Source organism: Rhipicephalus microplus, chromosome 7, assembly GCF_043290135.1.
Source record: "Rhipicephalus microplus isolate Deutch F79 chromosome 7, USDA_Rmic, whole genome shotgun sequence".
NCBI lineage: Eukaryota > Metazoa > Arthropoda > Arachnida > Ixodida > Ixodidae > Rhipicephalus > Rhipicephalus microplus.
The window spans coordinates 8,972,874-8,996,579 of NC_134706.1; the positions used below are offsets into that span (position 1 = coordinate 8,972,874).

Below are 23,706 nucleotides of genomic sequence, written 5' to 3' on the forward strand. Positions count from 1 at the left end.
TGTAAAACACGCGTGAAAAAAAGCAAAGTTGAACACATCGTTCAGGGGTGCGCTTTACCACGAACTCATTTTCGGAAGTATCTATAAAGTTGACGACGCGCAAACGTTTTCATCACTGCGAGCGAGATGCAGCAGGTGAGTGAGTGGACATGTTACGCATCGCAGTTGAATGAAATGTGCAGTTTTCGACCACATACCCTACCTGCGCACATGCACCGTTTTGTCGGAGGTCCACTGACAATGACGTCATTGGAGCTTTCCGCATTGTGTTTGATTCGGCAAACGAGTGATGGTCACTTTAATTCCGCGGAAAATCGAAAGACTTTTCCTTTCAACTGGCTCGCAACATACGCGACGAAACTATAGTTGCCATTTTCGTAAAGTACTCACAACAACCACCAAGTATTATTGCACGAGCGTGCATTTACGACTAAACAGAAACAAGCAGTACATACATTTACCACACAAGAGTGCTTATGACCTTCACGAGTATAATGCTGCTGCCAACCGATCCAAGTTTCTCGCACCCTGCAATATCTTCTGTGCACCCATCGGATATGGTCGTATTTCTTACTAACACAGCGGTTTCCATCGGAGCCGTTCGTTTGCACTGCATAATCGCGAAGGCGAGGCGAGGAACGTACACGATCGTCGTTGCACTGCTACACTGCGAACGTGTTTCAACTTCTCCAATTATTCCTCAATGATAGGCCTTTTGCTGAACGATCAAGATTCAGTCATGTTGAAGCAGTGCTCCTTGTACTAATACAATTGAATACATAAGCACAGCTGTTGCGCCGAACTCAAGGAGCAACTGGTTCGAACGTCGCGCGATATGAAACATTCTGTAGTGAATTAAAGTTCCCGCGAAATAAGATACTTCACTCTATAGGGCAACGTCGGATTTTCTTTTCCACTTTCAAAGAAGGAACATGGCTGAGGCGATTTATATACAGTCGTCGTGATACGTAACGAAAAAGGACAACAACAATAAGGGTCTAAAAAATAAATAAAGTACGCGCGCGTGAAAGGAGGCAATTAAGGTTAAGTGTTAGAACTTGACTTACTCGAACGAAGATAAGCACGATAAATAAAGGGTTGGTATCACGTAAGAATTCATTCCTCTCGACGATTATCCACCGTTCACGGCCAGCCGATTCCGTTGATATGACGGAACGGGCGGAGCGAAGCTCGGACCCATGATTAACATGAATTGTCGAATTTGACTATACGAGCCAAAACGGCGACTCGATAACGTGGCGCGCTGTACAGGAGGGCCGAGAATAATTTTAACCACCTGAAGTTCATTACTTGTAGCTGAACCTAAAGAAGAGGCCAAAATACTAAAAAGAATAGCATTGTAATGCAAAAAAAAAAAAACATCATACCTGCCAGGCTGGTTATCTGCCAGTTCTCATTCTATAAGTGCACGTGACGTCGAATTATCAACCGAGTGCGGCAGTGGCCGAATTCACTGTAAGGTCGCAAGCGCTCATTCCGATTGGGCCAACTACGCTGGCTAATGATAAGCCTAGCATATCATGATTGCTAGAATTTCTCAGGAATAATTCTAAGAAAAGTAAACGTTGCAAGTGCTGTTGTTCCGTGCGTTCTTAACCGAAGCAAACAACAAAGATGTGACTTGAACGCAGAAATTTTTGTCTGTCTGTATGTCACAAGATTCAGCTACCCACATCTTCAACTGGTGGTTGTGTTCATACTTGTGAACATTGTCGATTAAAAAGCAAATATTACGAAAATCTAAGGCGAAACATCAATGCGTAAGTATTAGACGGTGTGTTCCTTTAGTAGAAAATATGTAGATACGTAATTATAAGGACCCTAGTGTTTCTTAGGCTGCGCTGAAAACGCGATGCTAGGCGCGAAAGAATGCCGGCAGAAGACTACCGTCTTTTGACGACATTTGCAGTGAAGCAGGCAAATACACGGTCAATTTTTTCACTTTGTCTTTGTTATTTGCTCTGGCTCTGCAAATAAGGGATGACACTTCGCAGATTAGTCTGCGCACGCACAGGCGGATATAGTTTCCAACATCGACTTTCGACTATAGCATAACTATTCTTTCCATTAAACACTGGCCACTGTCTTCAGTTTCTCTCCCCTTTTCCCCCCTCTCTGTGCACCGTAAACGGGTGCATTACCGCCATCTCCTTTGAAAAGTCTTCGTGGGGCTCACACACAATCTTGCGTATGTGGAGGTGTGAACGCACTTAGAGCCGCAAAAGCATTCTGTGATCGACTGTTTTCGTTCGGAAATACAGTTTCGCAGGAAAGCCAGCTTGCAGATCTTTTTTTACAAAGGTAACAATTCTAAGAAAATCCTTTATGTGTGTGAGAGATAGTGAACGCGGCCCTATCCTATAGCTTTCTGAAGCTTTCCGAATTGAGTTACAAGTATAGTGTGAAGCGTTGCATAGGGACGAATTCGACCCAAGCAGTGCCTATTCGAACAGACAGCCGATCAATCAGTGTCAGGCAGAACGAAGTGGGACACCCGGAGCCATATAACAGCGCGCAGCAGCCGAGCGGGTTGCTCAAGCATCACACTATTCTTCGCACTCCGACAAATATAACTTCTAAAGAAACAGAAAGCACTTTGAGGATTGCAGGCTATGTCCGAAACGAAGTGATAGTTTTTCATCAAATCTGTACTGTCGTGCTTGGGCTTCATGTGCGAAGGCTTCGGCTTGGCTTGAAGCCACTTCGCGGATTGGTATGCTTTAGAAACGAAGCACCATGTGTCTTGTGCACACTTCTCCGGAAGTTGTACGCAGTGCTATAGAAATGCTGACTGCAAACCTGTGCACGTTCACGTGAAAGCTAGGGGCTTTAGTGAAAGCACGGGTGCACCGCCACCTGTCGGAAGAGGCCCACATCAACGGATTCGAATTGCCGCTTTACGACAGATCCACCGTGACAATGAGACCATGCACTCATGGGAACGACATGTCTAAGCGTGCACGTTGTAGTTTGCGAAAAAAAAAAAATCCACGACCGATCATCACGGACTCAGAGGCGTCACTCGAGGCAACCGAAACCAGCTCAATGCTTGCGACACGTACGAGTTGTGCCGCACAGGTTATGAAACACGGCGGCGGCGCACACCGGCCTCCGTCATGTATACATCGAACAATTACACCATAGAATGCAACACTCGAACGGGAAACGCCCCACAACAACATCTTATACAACCGTTGCTCTGCTACTAGGTACCCGCTAGTGTGGGCTTGTGAATTTATCCCCGCGCTCAACAACGACACACACGCCATGTAACGAGGAGGTCGAGGGAGGGTGGGGATGGAGTGGATAAGGAATCTCACAACATGACACAACGAAAACGAATGCATTTCTTTTTAAACCAGAACACCCACTGTAGTGACACCAGGATGTACTACATGTTTTCGTATAGAACACTCGAGAAGAAGCCCGACAATAAGGATGAGTGCGTTGCCATCTTCGCGCGCATGAATGTTCGAATGCCGAATGTGAGTGCACCCGGGCTGTTTTTGCAGGTTCGTTATAAAATTATGTCGGCGCAGCGGCTTCCGCGTCAACGAGGACATCTCACCGTTCTTCGGCACCAGGCTGTCGCTGCGACCTTAACAGGTAGCTGCTATCTTAGACATCAGCTTGTAAATGAGCGTTTTGTGCGTAGTAGTAAAATGCGAACACCCCCCCCCCCCCCCCGAGTACCAGCCCCCGCACTCGGTGTTTCTTTGGGAGTCACGCACGCTTCTTAAAAAGAAAAAGAAAGAAAAAGAAACATGTCTGGAACAGCAGAGAGGTCTTCGCGTTTGTTGTGGTTACATTTATTGGTGATACAGCCAATTGAAGATACATGCTGGCGCGCCAGTGAACCTCCCCGATGGAAGCTACGTTAGGTCACTGTTCGTGCCTGCAGCCGCACGTTGCCGTATGGTATACTACGGAACGCGTTGGAAATGACAGTGCAATGCTGAGGAAATAAGGTGATATTCATTTCGAGCATCCGGTGTATATGTAATATTGAACACTCAACTTAAAAAAAAAAGCATATTGAGACACTGCGTTAAGTGTAACAACAGCGAAACAATCTGATTTGACCACGCACTTTTGTGGATACCGCACGGAGCGGAATAACATCCATTTCGACCGTGAAGAAGGAACACAAGCGGAAGAGGGCACACATGCGCAACCGGCACAAACCACCCTGTATCTCCCGAAAGCAAACATGGTGCTTTATCATGTGAAATGAAGCAGTAAGAAGAATTGCCGCCACCTCGCGGAATTCCACAGAACCGATTAGCAACGAAGCTGCGTATGCTGCCTAATGCACTGCCCCGACAACCCAGCCACGTTGAGTGACGCCTCTAGATAGGTGGGTATTCAACCGTGAATCTGCAGCGAATGTGAGCACAACGGAGCTTTCGAGGTCAGAAACATATCGTGCAACACTTTCTGAACAATTACATTCAACTGTACGCGGTGCAATACGTACATTCTTTAAAGGGACACTAAAGTCAAATAACAAGTTACGTCGTAGTGAAACCTCAATGTATGACATCTAAAACGACAATATTATCAACAACAGTGCCCTACTTACCGAGCAATTGAGGTAAATGCACAAGAACACATGCGCCGCCATAGGACATTCTCAAAATGATCCCGATGACATCAGACGGACAGCTTACCATAATCACTATAATTGATCTAGCTGCACTGATTCGTGCATCAAGAGACGCAATAAAATGCTGTCTGTACGTTTCTGTTTGATCCATGGAAAAAAAAAAAAAGAACCGCCGGACGTTACTATGGCGAATGGCGCGAATGGTTCGAAAATTCTACTTTCGCGTAGTTACGTTGGACACGTGGTGTCATCTAGCGGGGCGTAGTTGAATAAAAAGACGCATGTAGTTTTGGAGCCAATGGCGGGAAATTGATCAATGGCCGTTGTTACTGCTGTGGCTCCCGCTGCTTTCAGTCTGCTGCTACTAGCGCAGTAAAGCCGGGCAACGTTGTGCACGGCAGCAGTGACTTGAGTCGGTCCGGTCGGTCCGCTTCTTGAGGCGGGTAATTTGAAGTGCGCTAACCCGATGCGGATCACTAAAACGTGATTTTATTTCAAAATAGGCCCTTCCGTGGCACAAAAGTAACACTACGAGGTTTGTTGACCGCTACTTCAACAATCAAAGTCGGCTTAATAGTTGCCTTTAGTGTCCCTTTAAGGCCAGTTTCTTTATTCATCAATGCTGGCAAACGACATTACCCGTGAAGATAAGCTCAGGGAAGGCATAATTACAAGTTTATCAGACCAGGAGAGATAACGAGTTATGTACTATCATGTGCGAGGTGAGTTGGAACAGTGAATTCACACTTATTCAATGGTTCATTGTAATTTACCGATAGGAATGTGAATTGCCAGAGATATCTCTTCACTTGAGCATGTAGGGTCATGAACACTTCTTATGCTTTCATAACTGCATTTAGCCGGTCTTTAAAACCTTTAAAAACAGATTCATAGAGCCAGTCCACACTGCTAATGATTATACATCCATATTCGTGCTATAGAATGACGTGTGAATAAGTAAACAAGTCTGCGGTTAGATTTAACAACAAGTTCGGGTGACATTATGAACTGGGTGCAAAGACAGATCGCAACAACATTTTTTACCGAATCGTGACACATTTAGAAATCGGAACGCCATTGTGCAGCCACTTTCAGACATTGCACATGGAAGACAAACTGAAGAACACAGCGTCAATGCTTGTAGACGGTACGATAACAGTAATACTGAGTGTCCCATAAGTCACCACGCATGATCAGGGTGAACTGATGCCATCTCGCAGTCTGCCACGCCAGCCTCTTGCAGTGCAAGTGCGGGCATCGCCGAAAAGTGTTGAGGCCAGCTGGACGTAGAACGTCATGCTGTTGTCTAGACACGACAATGAATTGAAATCCATCAAGTGGTCCATGCCCAGGAACACGCCAACTGAACTGCAAACTTGGGAAAACGCTGGTTCTCTCGTGGCATAGGCGAGTTGGCTGCTGTCAGCCACGTTTCTTTTAACCGATGGCAACGATGAACCACGTAGGTCTCTCTAAAATCTCGAGTCCGAGAAAATCTCGCGATACAAACAACCGAGGTATACTTGCCTCGCGTATCATGCTAACCGCTACACCTTTTGAATGCAGAACTTTTTGAATTGAAGACATTGAAAAATACTGCCTCGAGTGTGCGCACCGCTATGAGAATCGTTTCTCACTTAAAAGACCAACGCACGAGATTTAGTTCGCGGAAGGGGGTCACGCATACATACGTCAGTTGTCGACCGTTGCCGCATGGACACGTAGTACAGTCGAGGACACACGTACAGATAGACACATACGCACGTGCACACAGTCCAACAGAGTCCAAGCTTCAGTCCACTGCATCTGCTGCTACCACAGGCGCGGTTTCGTATAGGCTGGGTCAACAAGGGGAGAGGAGGGTGGAAACAGAGGGAAAACGCAAGCCTCTACGCGCGTCTCTCCTCTCCTTGGCGTAAAGCAAGAGCGCGCGCGTTTGAGCTTGCGTGCACGGCTTCTCTACGGCCATGTGACCAGTGCACAGCCAGTCAGCGTTCATCGACCGCTACGCGAAACATTATAGTTGGATCATTAACGCGAGTAGGTTACGTAAACAACTGAATGAACACCCCAAGTAACTGTCGCGAAGCGAGGTTTCGAACCACCAAGATCACGTGTATCCGATCGTGGACGTGGTTCTTCGGAAAGTGTCCCGTTATGCTCTTGGGAACACTTCTTTCTGTGCGTGTCTCTTGTTCAACACATTGCATTGTTGTTACGTTCGAACGTTCGAATGACGAACTGGCTCGTATTTCTTCGCTACAATAGCCACACCTTTAAATACAACATGCCCTAATAATCAGCTGCCCAGTATTCATGTCTTCTCCCTCCCACTTGCATTTCACTTCCCCTTGCCGTAACGTGCGAATGCTACACTCTGACAAACGCAATATTTCCACTGCTGTATCTCAAAGGGAAACCGGGGAGGCTGGCTGCAACAGTCCACAGGCTGTGTCATCTAGCCCTTTTCTGCAGTTGGCCACCCCGGAAGACCCGCGTGCCGAACGAACTGCGGTACGAGCAGGAATATCGCTACACGTCATCCACTAGCGAACACGCCGACTTGCAGACCCTCCGGGAAACCGACTGGCTGCGCGAGGATTGGATTCAGGGCTGCACCCACGACGGACGCGGAAACAAGGGCAGTGCTTGATACCAGCCGTCCACAACGGTGGCACAGTCAGGCGAAATGGTCTCCCAACCAGGCAGCAGCGGTTGTCCTGGAGCTGGTCTCATCACGTCCAGGATCCGAACGCTACTGTCGTGCCCCGAACCATGCCTTTTAAGGCCAAGTGAGTGGTTAACGGCGGCAGTACGTAGTTCCGGCAAAGACCAGCGTGGCTTCGCTGGTGCTGGGCTGGCCCCGAAGCCAGCAGTTCCAGTACCGGCAGCATTACCGGTTGCCGCTGGTTGAGCACTCTGTGCCGATGTGGGGGCGGGGCGGCGGCGTGCGCAGTTTGCTGGGGGTGCTAGAAGGGCAGCCGGAGCTTGACGCGCCATCCCTAACTACTGCAGCAGCCGTTGGGCTTGGCTTGGCTCTCCTGGCGAATGTACTCGGTCATGTTAAATCGGCCAGAGGCGCCGTGCGCCGACCGGGACGCCCGCTGCTTCAGTTCCCTGCAGAAGAAGGCAACGGAAGGTTGTGTTAGCTGTACCATAGTGTTGATAGTGTTGCACATGTCTACATCACCATCATCACTACGGCCACTGCAGGTCAAAGGCTACTCCCATGTTTCGCCAAGCAACCCTGTCCTGTACATCCCGATTCCAGGTTATACCCGCAAACTTCCTATTCTCACCTGCCCGCCTAACCGTCTGTCTCGACCTCACGTGTTGCCTCCTCTTGGAATCCAGTCACTTACCCTTAATGACCAGAGGTTACCCTGGCTTTCTCCTTCGTTGCTCTCTCTCTCAACCATGATGTCATTATCACCCGTTTGTCAACCGGCCCACTCACCTCTCTTCCTGTCTTTTACGGTTACACCTATCATGTCTACAAAGACACATTGAAGACGTTCGCATGACTTTCACTGTACACTGTTCACATGAACTCGATAACGTTATTTTTTATCAAGATTTAGCAACATTCAGAGTGCAAGAAACTATTGATCACGGGGACCTTATACGTTTGACCATGTGACCTGGGCTTCGAACCGCCGTGGTAAGGTAAGGTGTCGTACCACTAAGCTCGATAACATGGGTTTGGATCCCGGCCATGGTGGCCGCATTTCAAGGAGACGAAATGTAAGAACACTTGTCTTACGTTTAGATATAGGAGCACAATAAAAGACTCCAGGCGGTAAAAATTTTTCCGGTGTCTCTCAGTGCGGTGTGCCTCATTAATCTTATCGCCACTTTGGTAGATGCATAAAACCCCGGGAGCTATAACTAATTTTTTACAATTTCCTATTTTGTGTAGGATAGGTTGGTGGACCACATAATTCATGTGCGTTCCTGCATGTAGAAGCGCGGCGTGTTGTGTACGCTAATCGACAAGCTTCGTTATCAGGCCCACCTTGCAGTCTACAGGTACCCCACATGGGCGAAGAACATGCGCTACTCACCGTGCCACGGCCATGAAGGCCAGTTCCACGTTGCAGCCTGTCTTGGCACTGGTTTCCATGAAGGCCACGCCGTACTCCTGAAAGGGCGACACGCGGTCATTCACTGTGAGCGACTGCACCCAAACGCATGACACTCAATGGAGAGGCCGCATATGCACGCGCACATTCGGGGAAGGGGTCGGAGAAGAGGCAGCGGCGTAGTCAGGGGGTGGAACGCCGAGCAAGTGCACGCGCCCGAGCCCCCGAAGTTTGCGTCGTGACATATAAAGCGCGAAATAGCACTCAACCACATCTGGTTGCCTGGTCCCCACTCCAAATCGAGAAAAATGTCCTCCCCCCCCCCCCCCTCGAACAACAACAACAACGAAATTCAGGCCCTTTGGGGGCGGGGGGGGGGGGCATCGTCAGAGTAAACAAATGTAGACGCTAATTATTTCATATTATTTAAAGCATCGCAAACGACAGGACAAAAACGACAGTCCTGTCGTTTACGCTGGTTTAATTAATATGAAACCGTACCAACCAGCCCAGCTGTTGACATTGCAAATTCTTCACTACCCTGTTACTCAGCCAGACCTGATGTTCATCATTGCTCGATGTGTACGATTATCGTCACACAGGTTTTTGATGATAAAGACGGCTGATTACAACTGATGTCGCATTCTGAGAACCACTGACTACCCTGCACTGCCCCCAGAAAGTGGGAGATCAACGACAAGCCTGTGTAAGGTACACGTATTTCTTCATTGTCTTTTTTTTTTCATTCACTGACAAGCTTGTTCTCTGTCGGTACTTGACCGACAAAGGAGATGGTGGGGGGGGAGGGTGTGCCTTTTAAATAAGGAGTCTATGGGAGAGTGTGAGTACGGAACACAGTAACTTCGACGTCATCGCATATGCAATGTGTACAACTTTTGTGGAGCTCAAGTTTCTCAAGATTGAATAAAGTTCTCATCAATATTTAACGGAGGCCGCGTGCTTCGATGGGATGTGCGACAGAATGTTTTTGACAAAAAAAAAGCTAAAATAAATTAGGCAGCTAGGCCCCAGTAATACATAGCCTGAAGAAAATATGGAGCTGGACAGACTTCTTTTTTTCTTCTCTTCTGTTTTCTCTTTCTATCCGCCTCTATGTTATTTTCTTTTTTCCGGCTTTTTTCTGTGTTGCTTTTTATTTATTTCTATATTGACCATTTATCCCTTTTTCTCTTTGTTTATTTCTGGCTTGCTCCCTCTTTCAATCTTTTATGTGGTTTGGGTTGTCGCGCTTCCCTAGCCACAGCAGTAATCGTGGTTTGCAGCTATGGTGCTGCATGATTAAAACGGTAGCACGGTTTTGACTTTCAGCCACTGTGGCTGCAATATGATGTGGGCCGTCGGAACAAACTCCGGTGTGTTTAGAATCACGTACAAGTTGAAAAAAACAACAACAACAGGGCGGTGAAAAGCGATCCCAACATCTTGTTTTGTAGTGACATCATGACGTTGGCTTTTAAAACGCCGTACTTCACGAGAATGAACAAGCATGCGAGTTGGTCACGATAGACGCTCAGCGCTGCACAAACTGACATAGTCATAGGAAAACGGTACACCAACTGGCTGACGTATATACACGGAAAGACGTGCTTTCTCTGTGTGTGTGTCAGTCTGTGCTTGGCCCTAGAATTGATGAGGGAGTTCATTTTTTTAACTGCACAATTACCACCAGGGATGTACAAAGCGCACGACGTTCCCGCACGTGTAGGCATAGCCCAGCAACTCGTTCGTGAAGATGACGCAATGGTCGCACAGACAAAGAGAGTGCTAATAATCAAGGTCGCGCTCACCCTGGCGAGTCTCTCGCCGTCCTCGGTGCGCACCTGGCGGTCCTGCGTGATGTCGGCCTTGTTGCCGATGAGCATTATGACGACGTCATCCTGCGCGTACTCGTTGATCTCGCCCAGCCACGCCTGCGAAACAGAAAACCAAACTATAGCGTCACCGGCGCAAGAAGATGCGTCTTCTAGATGACAGACAGAGGTTAACAGATATACGAAATAAGAAGTCTCGCTGGAAAGAGCCGACACCAAAAGTTGCTATATGAACGACGACTGGCAATTACAAAGGTATCGTTACCAGTGCGAGTGGTTAGCGTGGCAAACTGAGCTAGTTTGGTTATCTTCACAGTAAAATAAGCGCAAAAGTGCAGCAACACGAGAAGAAGCACAGCTCAGCCAGGACAAGCGCAGAACAGGACCCACACCTATCTTGTGTTATTCTTCTCGAGTCGCCGTGCTTTTTGCGCTGTTTCCACGATGACGCTAGAGCCAGCGGCCCGGTGGAGCAGTGGTTATTGTGCTCAGTTGCTGACCCGAACGGGTTGCGGGTTCGACACCGGCCGCTACGGTCGCATCGCGATATAGATCGTGTCACTGCGTGATGCTCACTATTTTGCAAGCTTCACACCTGTGAAGAGGAGCGCTTAGTTGCACCTCAACGGTTTAGAGTGATGCGAAATACATGAAAAGAAGCACCACGCCAAGCGGCGCTGCAGGGTGCGGGTTACTGGCCCCCGCGGAATGACACGGACGGACCGCTGACACGGCCAAAGTGGCGATAATCATGTAACTTTACCAATCGTCACGTACGTCTCTGCTTCCCGCGTCGACACAACCCGTAGTGCTCATGAAATTGTTCTATTCGAAAATTTCTTGAAGGGGCACTTAAAAAAGGCATTCACTTGAAATGGCCAAAAAAAGATAGAGATATATTGGAAGTGGTTTAGGGGCACTTCAACCTACCATAGCCTGTTTAAATAATTTTGAAGCATACAGAATATAAGCGCTTGAATCTAAGCAGAAGGTTCGGGATTGATAAATGTTAATTTGGACGTCAAGCGTGGTAGCCTCGGTGCTACCTTGGTGACGGTGCTCAGCTGCTGGCCTGAAAGATGTCGGTTCGATCCTGGCAGTGGCAGTTACACGCCGATGGAGGCGAAATTCCAGATGCTATGTACTTAGATCTAGATATATGTTAGAAGAACAGTAGTGGCAAGACACAACTAGATCTGGGCTTTTGAAATACCATTCCAGAAACCTCGTATAGAGTTTGCTTCGAACCTGAAAATGCTTTGTTAGAAAAACAGCGACACTTTAGTGATCCCCGCACTGTTAGCACGTATAAACCACCCGCTTTTCAAGAACGCTTGCCGTCAGCACTCCACAATTAACGCCCCTTTTAGCGGGCGCTATACGCCAGTATACTTTCCGTTGTCTGGCAACGATACACTTCCACTGGAAACGCACTTAAGAATACCTACTGTTATGTCTGTTTTGCTAGCCAAACAAGAATAATAGGAAGGGTGCTTCACAGGGTTGGGAAAGACCAGTCTACGTTCGCTTTGCACCCAACGCTGCAAAGCTTTGTTGTTGTGTGGGGTTTAACGTCCCAAAACCACCATATGATTATGAGAGACGCCAACGCTGCAAAGCTACGCCACAGACATTAACCACGACGAACTGCTACGGAGGGCTACATTGATATGCTTTACCGAGACGTGGAACAGCCAACGTGCTCTGCGGGGCGACAGCTTGTGGCAGTGGCGAGCTGTGATGTGGTCAGCATGACAATTTTGCTGACGTTAGTCAGCGTGAGGTTGATTTAGCTATCACTATCCAGCACTCGTAATACGCAAACCAACCTGACTCGCGTATAATGTTTATGCAAGAAGACGAATAACGTGGGGCTTCCGTCGGCGTCATTTTGTGTTCGTGTTGTAAGTCTAATCATTTTTTGTCACACCGTTTTTTTTTTTCAAGGAAGGGTCATTTAGCAGACCAAAGTATACCCTAAATACGAAACTAAGAAAGTTTATAAACAAGCTTGAATAAACAGCAGGTGGATTGTAGTCGCCATGACGTCGCTAAAAGGCTAATGTTTGATTAGCAACTGAGGACGCAGCAGTTTAACGCCCGTTGAGAAAACGCCAGATGTAGCATACAGATACGCGAACAACATTATCAGAGGTGTTACTGCCGTTCCGAAAACGAGCCCATTGGCTCAACCTCGCGTAGACTGACTGACCAGTGTCACCTCCACGCAATGGAAGATCAGGGCGGGGAGAGGGGGGGAGGTCGCCTTTTTCTCAAAGCTTTTGTCAGCACCCCCCTCCGTAAGCGGAACAAGTTAGCAGTATATCTATGCTGCGATGGGGTTACTGTGAAGATAGTAACTGCTAAACACGAAATTGTAGGACCCCCCTCACCGCTTTTACTGGCACCCCCCCCCTTAAAATTAGTGGCTGGATCCGCCCACGCCGCCATGTTTTCAAGACGGCAATTATCTCATCCGGCGAGCCGATAGGGACATTTCGCTTTCCGAACAGTGGTAAGATATTGCGCAGAGAGAACCCTTCCTAACCCTCGTTGAAACCATGCGTGAACAGCGATACCACACAATCGATCATGTTCAGGCAGAGTGCCATATGTTGTGTGCACGTTCGATGTATAGGCACGTCGAGGCATGCGACGAGGCACGCGTGAAGTGCTTGAGGTGCTCACTCACCCTCGTGTTATCGAAGCTGGTCTTGTTTGAGACGTCGTAGAGAAGCAGGAGCGCTAAAGTGAGAAAAGCAGGCACGGGTTAGTGAGCGGAAGAATGTCACAGACAGAGCAGCGAAGACAGAGCAGGGTTGTTGACGAAAGAGCTGTGAGACGAGCACAAAGTATAATTGAGGTATTATAAAAGAGGAAACAAACAGGCAGGACGTTATAAAAGACGACAAGCACAGTGCTAATTAACGACTATTATTCATTGCACTTGCGCCTGAAATATGCCAGGTGCCGCACGTAGCTTATGAAAAAAAAAGTGTGATGCAATTGGATAGAACCAAGAGAACCTATCGCCGTATAACACGACTGTTTCTTACGTTTCACAAATTGAAACAACTAGCCTAGTGCTAATTAACCAGCGTTGAAGTGAACTTGTCAGGGAGAATATTGTAGGCGATCGTGAAAAGACCAAAATTAAGCTCAGTGGGTTTTTTCGGTGTGTTAAGCGTATATGTTTAGCCAGGTAGTCTGGAATAAATTCCTCTAAAATAAAAAAAATGGTAACGCCCCGTTTGTTCTTGTTTCGCAGGCCTCCCTCCACGCTTAGCCACAACCTTCAGGGAGCAAGCGAAATATAAAATGGTGTCTACTAGTTCGAAGCAATGGCGAACAAGTTCACCTTGGTTCTGTCTAGCTCTGTATCGGTCCAGGCCAGAGGATTCTTGGAATAAGGGATCTTCTCACTTTCACTCAAGCCTTTATACAATAAATGTTTTCTCTCTCTCTCTCTCTCTCTCTCTCTCTTGGTAAAAACTGTGAGCGACTACTCTTACACAGTGGAGGAAGATGCAAAAAGAAAACTTAAGAAAAGAAAGATTTATAGGCACCGCCCGTGTCGCACTCCCTAACGTACCTAGGTAGTCCGGTGCCTTCATCACACGCCAAGCAGAGCAGTTCAGCACTCTTTTAAAAGAGGTCGCTAAAGAACATGATAGAAAAAAATTGTTTCAAGCGCGAGAACTGTAGGTTTAGCTTATCCTTATTTCAAGCACCTGCTAGGTTCTTTCACGCGTGGACCGACCCCTATATTATAAATGTTTCTTTGTGAAGAATTTTAATGTATACACTTCCGTTCACTACCGCTACGACAGAACATCTATAAGTTACTGCTCGAGTGTGAATTTTCATGCCTTTGTATCGGTATAGTATCCATAAGCACAAAAACATTGTCGTTATTAGAAAACATGCAGCCGCACCAGCTAGATTGCAATCGAAGCTCATCAAGCACGTGCTCTTCTACAGCGATAAAAAATGATTCGTTATACAAGGCTGGATACTGCATAGTTGTTGAAAAACGTGTCTGATCCCCCTATATAGGAATCGGTATAACACGAAAAAGAAACGTGTCTTTACAGAGGTAGCTGATCGAGTGTTTATTGTGCATTGTTTCAGTAGCAGCAACAAATTACAAAATCACGTTAGGAACAGCAAGCAGCTAGAAACTTGCAGCGCACACCTCGAGCAGAAAGCACGCAAAAAAATTAGCATACGCAGGACGAGCACGGACTAGCAAATGTGACAGCTCGACCGTTATTGCGCACGCTATTCAAACAGAAAGAGAGACACACGAAAGGAGAGCACAACTATACACAGGACAAGCGCGAATAACTGCCGATTCTTCTTGCGTCGTGTGTCAGCAGCGCGCTCCTTTCATAAACGCGGCCGTGGCAGCGTGCGAGGGGACCATCGTCTTCTTCAAAATTGCGAGTAGGATAAGAGCGCACGCAGGAGAGACCACGCTCCGTGGAGGCGGCGATTCGTGGAGGCAACGACATGGGAGCGCGCCCAACGTTAAAGATTTACTCCAACGCGAGCCCATGGCGCCATCTTGCCACCGATGACGAAAACACGCTAATGTTTCGAAGCTCTGAGGACTGCCAAACGGTGTGTGGTGTATTTAAATGGCTTGCCGTTAGCATTTTCTTCCTGCGTCGTGTGTCAGCAGCGCGCTCCTTTCATAAACGCGGCCGTGGCAGCGTGAGAAGTGACCATCGTCTTCTCCAGAATTACGAGTCTGATAACAGCGCACGCAGGAGAGACCACGCTCCGTGGAGGCGGCGATTCGTGGAGGCAACGACATGGGAGCGCGCCCAACGTTAAAGATTTACTTCAACGCGAGCCCGTGGCGCCATCTTGCCACCGTGATAACGAAAACACGCTACAGTTTAGAAGCTCTGAGGACTGCCAAACGGTGTGTGGTGCATATAAATGGCTTGCCGTTAGCATTACACGCATCGTACGCTCTGTGGCGTAGTAGCTTGCGCAGCGCGCTGAGAAGCGAGAAATTGCTGGTTCGATTCCACGCGTCTGATGCTTGCCGCCTGGTTTTTTTTTTCCTTTGCAATATCTTGTGTATATATTTGTCAACGTCACATCCGTGACAGAAGTACGTAAGCGGAGCCGTGGTAGATCCCCGGCATAAAACACTTTCGTGTTAAAACAAAACGAATTCATGCAGAAGCACGAATACATACGGGACACGCTGTCAACACGGACACACACGCGGGCGTTCCCACTTGCGCTGAGAAGGTCTTAATCAAACAAATTGACTGACCTATACGCTGCACGAAGCCCCACGATTGTAAGTGGTTGCATGTGTATCTAGATATTCGTGTTAGGCGGAAGAAAAGCATGCCAACAAAAACAGTACACGCCCCTAAGTACGCAGGAAAATTGTTACTGAACCTAATTATGGCATTGATCGTACCATTGTGAGGCCTGCGTCACTTCAAACAATGTAGAACTTAAGTGGGGAAGGCTTGATGGACGTAGGTGCATCCAGCGGTTAACTTTAGTGTACACATCAAACGATAAGCTTTTGCGTATATTTGCATCAATTGCGGATTACGTGTTTCTTCTGCTTCTTTTTGAAGTAGAAATAAATACGCTTGATTGATTTATTGGCTGATTGATTTATTGATTGACTGAATTATTGATCTATTTCCGTCGTTCTGTAACTTCACATAACTTCTCTCTCGTCAAGTGTGAACCAATAAATGGGCATTTGGAGAAGCATGCAAAGTAGGGCATCACATAAATTGAAGCAGAGTGCAGCCAAATGAAGAGTCTCAGGGGAACGCGCGCGATAGAATCCAAGGCGCCATGCACCGCTTGTTTGGGTATCTGAATAATGCCGAGTAATCGATGGTTCCTCTCGAAGGCCGCTCTCTCCTTTCTACGCAGGACACCTCATAAATGTTCCTTTCAATCTCGTCGAAAAACACGCAGCGCTGCAAAATCTGGGACCCATGTTCGCAAGAGTTGTCATCGATCTAGAGTTGTTCGCAAACACCGGAGTAAGCCAATCTAAATATCGGACACGTCATTACGGAAGCCGGTCAGCGAATTGTACGCTGCATTCGTACGAACTGCAGGCTCGTGCTTTGGATTAGTTGTGCGTAGACAGCGGTGATGGACAGAGGAGGAACAGCTAATATATTGCTACTAACGATGAAGAGTGGTCAAGCAATGGAAAACAAACTTCGTACCGACTTGAAGCTCGTTATTTCGGCCTGCGGTGCTGAGACGGCGCATATTACGGCTCGATATCTAGCCGGCCATTGCCCAAGCTACATGCCATCGAAGCTGCGTAAGAACGAGGAAGAGGGTTCGACTTCCAGCTACGGCAGCTACGCTAAAATGGGAGTGAAACAGGAAAAATAACACAGCCACTCGCTACAATTTAGGTTGTTAATTAGCAACTTCTGAAGGTCAAAACTAATCTGGACTCATCCACCACGGCGTGCCAAAACTTCTAGCCGAGTTCCGAAACGTAAAATGATAAATATTTACTTAATTTTAATAGCCTGAGACGACGAAACAAGACAGATTTGCGACCCATCACATGTCTTCCTCGACTGTACCATGGAAATATACAAATAGAGGTTTACGAGGGGTACTGAAGTAGCCGCACCCAATGTTCTAGCATATTTTTTAGGGTATACGTGTTAATATATCTACACTATGACCAGTGCAAGCGTGTGAAAGGTGTCTGAACTGAGTTTACCGTGCACGTGTTTTTTTTTTCATTTTCATACAGATTCTTTCACGTGACGTAATCTATAGGTTGATAAATATTACTGGTTGTACTGCCCTTTCAGTATCTGCATCTTCAATTGTGGGACGTGTGGAAATGCACGCCGCATACAAAGTGCCTGTAAATACTAACATAAACTGCTTATGGCAAGGAAACATAACATCTTGCAAACACGTCGTACATCTATTGCTGCACGCTCCTGGCAACAACCTAAAACTCGCACTCGCGCTTGCAAGTATTGGCTTCTCCACAGTAAGGATAACCTTGTGGTGGAGCACGCTTTACAAGGTCGCTTACCCTGAGATGCTTATGATGATTTTGTACGAACACCTTGGGCCGGTAGACCAAGTCCTAGAGGTCATTTACAGACAGATTTCAGCTCTCTGCGTAAGCTGTATAATTTATTCCAAAGATTCAAAGCGGTGAATCATTGCAATCGCTGCGACTCAGCCAAACGCGTTTTCAACCACCCATTCGCAGAATGACATGGCCTTGTATCGCGACGTTACCTAGGCTCCTGATATGATTGGCTGAGGAATGCGCAGAAGTCAGATCGGCTGGTATGGTTCCGGCACCTGTGGGAGCAGATATCAACCACTCCTCGGTCTATGTCTCTGTTGCCAGACGGAGAACTTGCTGCCGGGCGCACTGTGTGATGGCCTCCGAGACTGCACACAACCGATCGGCGTGCAATCTCGGAAGTCTAGACTGGGCGATGAGCTCAAATCGTCGAGTGCACTAACCAAATATCCACGATCGCCAGTGATGCCAGCGCGTTTCATGAGTTGAGGAAGCAAGACAGCGGTGAGAAAGAGGGTATATTTGTCCGTAGCAGCCTTGGTACATGGCATGTCTCTAAATTTCCGGTTTGATGATGCTCTAGCCTGAACGCCGACAAAACTTAAAGAAAAACATTTCAGGCTCCCTTTAATGTGGTATGAATACATCAGGGCTATCAATGAGCAAGAGATTTAATAAAGTCGTCTCACTCACAAGTGCAGCTCAAATAAAGACCGGTGGGTAGGATCAGGACGTACGAACACATTCATGTGCACTTTAGACGCTGTTTCCCACGTGTTCAGCCTGATCCAAATGTTACAAGAAATAACCAACGTTTACACGAGTAACGCACTCAAGTAACGTTGGGCTCACCAGCATCGTCGACATTACTCCGCCAGGAACGTTCGCAAAGATCAAGCACAACAAAAGAGACCGCAGCTGGCTATGCACAACTCCACAACAGAATTATGGGCTCTCAGCTATGCGCCGAAATACGGGTACGCTCTCAAATTCTTGAGGGCTTCACATAACACGCTGTGTGTGGTGTTTTGCACGTAACAAGCAGACGGGAACTAAAATGCCGCTCACAATCGCGAGCCCGGCTAAACATCGCCACAAAAATTCTCCATGACGCTGATCACGAACGTTCTCTATAGCTTTTGATTAGTTAAGGTGGCTATATTGTTAGAGAAAATTTTATGCAATTTCTGTAATATTTCGATCGAAAACGCTAATGCATGCATAAGCTTCCGGCAACACTTCTTTTTTTTTTCTAAGTGTATATGGCTGTTTCATTGCGCGACATACTTCTCGAGAAAGCAGGCAATGTCTGCGTCACGCAAGTTGAAACACAAAATACAAAAAACAATTTCTATAATTTAAATAAAAGATGCTCAAAAACAAAAATTGAAAAGTACTTATTCTCCTGACTTGCCCACATTACTAAAGGTATGTAATCAGCTCATTTGGGTTTTTCGAGGCATGTTTCATGCACTTACGATTAGCGCGGTCATGTAACTTTACGTAACAAGCCAGAGGGGCTAGTTAAACAATTCAGGATTAATCAACCATCGCCTTCTAAGTAGCCTCACTGAAGCAATGGTAGGTGTAACCTTAAGAGACAAGGAGAGAGCAGAGTGAATTAGGGGTCAAACGGGGGTTAAGGATATAATAGTTGAAATAAAGAAGAGGAAATGGACATGGGCCGGGCATGTAGCGCGTAGACAGGATAACCGCTGGTCGTTAAGGGTAACTAACTGGATTCCCAGAGAAGGCAAGGGGGTTAGGGGGAGACAGAAGGTTAGGTGGGCAGACGAGATTAAGAACTTTGCGGGTATAAATTGGCAACAGCAAGCACAGGACCGGGTTAACTGGCGGAACACGGGAGAGGCCTTTGTCCTGCGACGGACGTAGTCAGGCTGATGATGATGATGACGATGATGATGATGATGATGATGATGACGTTGATGACTGAAGCAATGGCTCACAAGGTTCACTCACCGTGTGCGTCCCTGTAGTAGGCGTGCGTGACACTCCGGAACCTCTCCTGGCCCGCCGTGTCCCAAATCTGCGGGATTCATGCGCTCATTACGAAGCTCGATGAGTGGCAGCACTTGAAGGCGTACCGATTTCTCTCACAAAGACCACCCAGGAAGCGTTTTAAAGCAGGGCTTTCAGACAAATGGTCAGCGTCCTTCACGTGACTGTCTTTGCCGCACATTCTTTCTTTTAATCAATAGGTATGTTCGTAAGCTACAAATGCATGGCAAGCCTAAATCATTGTTAACGTGGGTCACCATATCTAGAAACATAACCACGAAACAAAAACTGCTCTGAACCAGCGTCCACATTTGAGTCGTTTTGGAGATCCTTATAGACATGTTGTTGGTGCTACTAAAAACAACCGCACGCGCTAATGTTTTCGTCCCACGTCGGGCCAACACGCTGGGCTTAACTTGTATGACGTGAGGCTTCTTCCTTTCTTTTTTTTTGTACTTCCGTGGTCGGTGAAGCACAAGCGGTATTTTGGAAGTTTTGGTGCCTGACGTCATCAGAAGTTTCACAACTAGCCAGACTGCTGCGTGAAGGGCACCAGAACTAGTACAGCAGCCCGACGACAAGCTATAGTGTCGATGTCGTTAGGTGCGCCTCGGGAAAATGGACAAATATAAGAATAAAACAGGTAGTCAGCATTTCGTGAGCCTCGAACTTCCCCAGAGCCGTCTCTGAACAGGGCTTATTAGTAAACGCACCTTAGAAAAAATGGTATCATCACTTTTTCAAAGCCACTTCACATATCGCGTAGTTCTGCGGCTCAGCAAGCTCGCGAAATATATGGGACTCCCTTCATCTGTCTAGAATCGGATGAATGTCTGATCCCATGTTCACTGCCTTTGCATGCCAAGAAAAACGCACATCTGAAGCAGAAGAAAACTGCACATCAAGTGTCCGACCTGTCGACGCGCCTCTTCCTTCTCCGATTGCGCTCGTTCAGATGTACAAGTACCGATGGTAAGTGAACTTAGAACCCGTCTGAGTTCGATGCCTGACAACGACGGGACGCGTTAACAGACGATTGCGACGATATGTGTATACATCTCCGATAAGAAGAAACATAAGTCGACATGAGTCGGCGTTCAGTTCACATGCCGAAGCATGCACGCGGGACGGGAGAGTATTCGCAGCTGAACGACTCGAGGTCACGTGACCTCAGCAGAAACGTCACGTATGACGTCACTCGTTCAGCGGCACGTCGCCTCTGGCTCTGGCAGTAGTGAAGCTAAAAAAGCAGTGAACGATGCGGCGTAATTTGTTGGCACAACAGTGACACGAGCCAACCGGTGACACTGGCAGAAAATGGCGATATGTACGCAACGCCGAACGAAACCTTGCCTCCGGTTCAAGTTGAACAGTAGTGGTATGACGTGGTACATGACGCTTGGCTTGAAGTCACGTGACCTCTTTAGGTAAAAATATAACCTCCTGTATGCGTCAGAAGTTTTGGCTTGTCACGCTGTTAACGTAAGAAAATCTTCAAATGGTATTGCAGAATTTTGGTTTTGAGAAAAAAAAATAGTGAACCCTCATTTCCAAGTTGGCAATCTTACACATCCAGTGCCAAATACGTTAGCTCACGAAATGATTGATTGATTGATTTGTGGGGTTTAACGTCCCAAAACCACCATATGATTATGAGAGACGCCGTAGTGGAGGGCTCCGGAAATTTTGACCACCTGGGGTTCTTTAACGTGCACCCAAATCTGAGTACACGGGCCTACAACATTTCCGCCTCCATCGGAAATGCAGCCGCCACAGCCGGGATTCGAACCCACGACCTGCGGGTCTGCAGCCGAGTACCTTAGCCACTAGACCACCGTGGCGGGGCTAGCTGACGAAATGGTAACCTGAAGTTGTTCATTGATCTCTTTCAATTTATAACAGCCCGACACGGATAATAGGTAGTAGATACGCGCATAGTGTTAATTTTTTTTTCCAAAAGCGATATTAACTGTTTAATAATGAGTTGGTATTACAGTCTATTGCGTGAAGAAATCACCGAAGGAAGTTACCAGGCAGGCACTATTTTTCCGAGAATCGCACTATTTTCGCCTTCCACTAGAATAATCGTAGAGGTATGCTAGCGTCAAAGGCGCGAGCGTAGTATTGTAAATAATACACCGATACACTGCACAGAACGAAAAAAAAAAACGGGAAAAATGGCTCACCTGCAGTTTAACCTTGTAGTCATCTACAGTCACAACCTTGTTCTGCAAAGAGAGAAAGCAAAGCAACTGTCACGTCATTTGTTAATTTTATCGCGTTGGATAAAAGATAGCGATCAGCAGCAGCAACTTAGCAAGCAATGAGGCACTCAACTCACTGACGCGCCACACCAGACAGTCACAACAAGGCAGCGGTAGCGAGCCTTCCCTTTGTGGGGAGATAAAAACGCCAACGACCCGATGTGCCTTAAGATTTATCATCATCATCGTCGTCATCATCAGATAATGATGATGCTACTACTTAGCATACTGGATCATTAAGCTTAGAGAAGAAGCTTCTCCGAGTCCAATCATGAGACGGGGAGGTTAGCGAATACGGCTCGCATTCACAGAACAGTTCGTGAAAACAGGCGTCAATCAATAAAAGCAGATAAAAGCAGATAACGCGATTTAACAAAAGAAGCAGGTCAATTAGAAATTGTTTTTGGAAACACGATTTGCGAACTCACGCCGCAAGTTACGTCGACGAAAAGAATACAAACACAGGGGACCATGCAGTGAACTCCCAACTGGGATTTTTTTATTCTCATAAACGCACTTTCATAAATGCTGTTCAACACTACAGACAATGTATGACACTTTCGTTGAATTAAACGTCCGCGTTCCCATTTTAAAAAGTGTGTAACGTGACAACGTACGAATTCTGACGCCCTATCTATCTTGTCAATATAGCGGGAATCAGTCAGGTAAAGCAATATTTTCAAGCATCTTAAAAATAAAACCCCAACAAAGTTCTCCCAATATGGCAGTTGCTAACTAAAAGACGCAAAATTTAACGCGAGCCAAGGAAACCCAATATGAAGAAGGCTTAAAAACGATAAAGGGAGACGATATGAAATGGAGTGTGTCATCGCAGACTAGACTCTTCACTTTCACAATTAAAGGCACTGTCACGTATATGTGTGCGTTCGTGTGTGCATGCGTGTGTTCGTGCGTTCTTGTGCGTCCATTTCAAACAAGAAATCGGGAAAAAAGCGACACGGAAAGCCAATCAGCGACAGACAACGAGCGTTGCCTTCATTGCTCTGTTGAATTGACGTCAGCAATAACGGAGCGACTCCTTATGATTGCGTCTTCCGAAAGAGTAATGGAACACATCCCCGAATTTATTCCATTGCAGCTGATATTCGTTGGTCTGAATTTCCAAGCCGACTTTCAGTGACGTCATGACTCAGGAGTACATGTTTCTCGCTTGGTTGGTTCCTCGGTACACGTCATGTCGTCTTCCTCGTCCCCGTCATTCCAACTTTATCGTGTCATATACAACGTTAATTGATGATTGATATGTGGGGTTTAACGTCCCAAAACCACTATATGATTATGAGAGACGCCGTAGTGGAGGGCTCCGGAAATTTCGACCACCTGGGGTTCTTTAACGTGCATCCAAATCTGAGAACACGGGCCTACAACATTTCCGCCTCCATCGGAAATGCAGCCGCCACAGCCGGGATTTGAGCCCGCGACCTGTGGGCCAGCAGCCGAGTACCATAGCCACTAGACCACCGCGGCGGGGCGCGTCATACACAACGTAATGACAACTTAAGCCCCACTGGACACCGAGATGTAGGAACTGAATAAGAGATCTCAGAGCGGCGGATGACATCAACACAATGCGAGACGGTTTGGTTTCCCGTAACTGCAGCGCTATGGTGTGATTCACGACACAACTCGAACTTTAGTAACGCAATCTACCGAAATATAGACACTAAATAAGAAACCTCACAACGGCGCATGACCTCAACACAATGCGAGGCGGTTGCCCGATTTCGTCACTATTCTCGCCATGGTAACACGCGCATCTTTGGGGTTATTGAAGGCAGTGCCCCCC

The 23,706-nt window shown here is 47.0% G+C and overlaps 1 protein-coding gene across 1 annotated transcript in view; it reads right to left on the reverse strand.

The window, feature by feature from the left end:
* Positions 1-7,352: 7,352 nt before the first annotated feature.
* Positions 7,353-23,706, reverse strand: part of LOC119179495 (ras-related protein Rab-37) — a 114,162-nt gene continuing 97,808 nt past the window's right edge. The window contains exons 3-8 of the mRNA XM_037430579.2: positions 21,822-21,863; positions 19,597-19,663; positions 13,234-13,286; positions 10,518-10,640; positions 8,692-8,768; positions 7,353-7,744 (exon numbers count right to left, since the gene is read on the reverse strand). Of these exons, the coding sequence (XP_037286476.1) occupies positions 7,630-7,744; positions 8,692-8,768; positions 10,518-10,640; positions 13,234-13,286; positions 19,597-19,663; positions 21,822-21,863 (477 nt within the window). The 3' untranslated portion in view covers positions 7,353-7,629. The remainder of the gene's footprint in view (positions 7,745-8,691; positions 8,769-10,517; positions 10,641-13,233; positions 13,287-19,596; positions 19,664-21,821; positions 21,864-23,706) is intronic.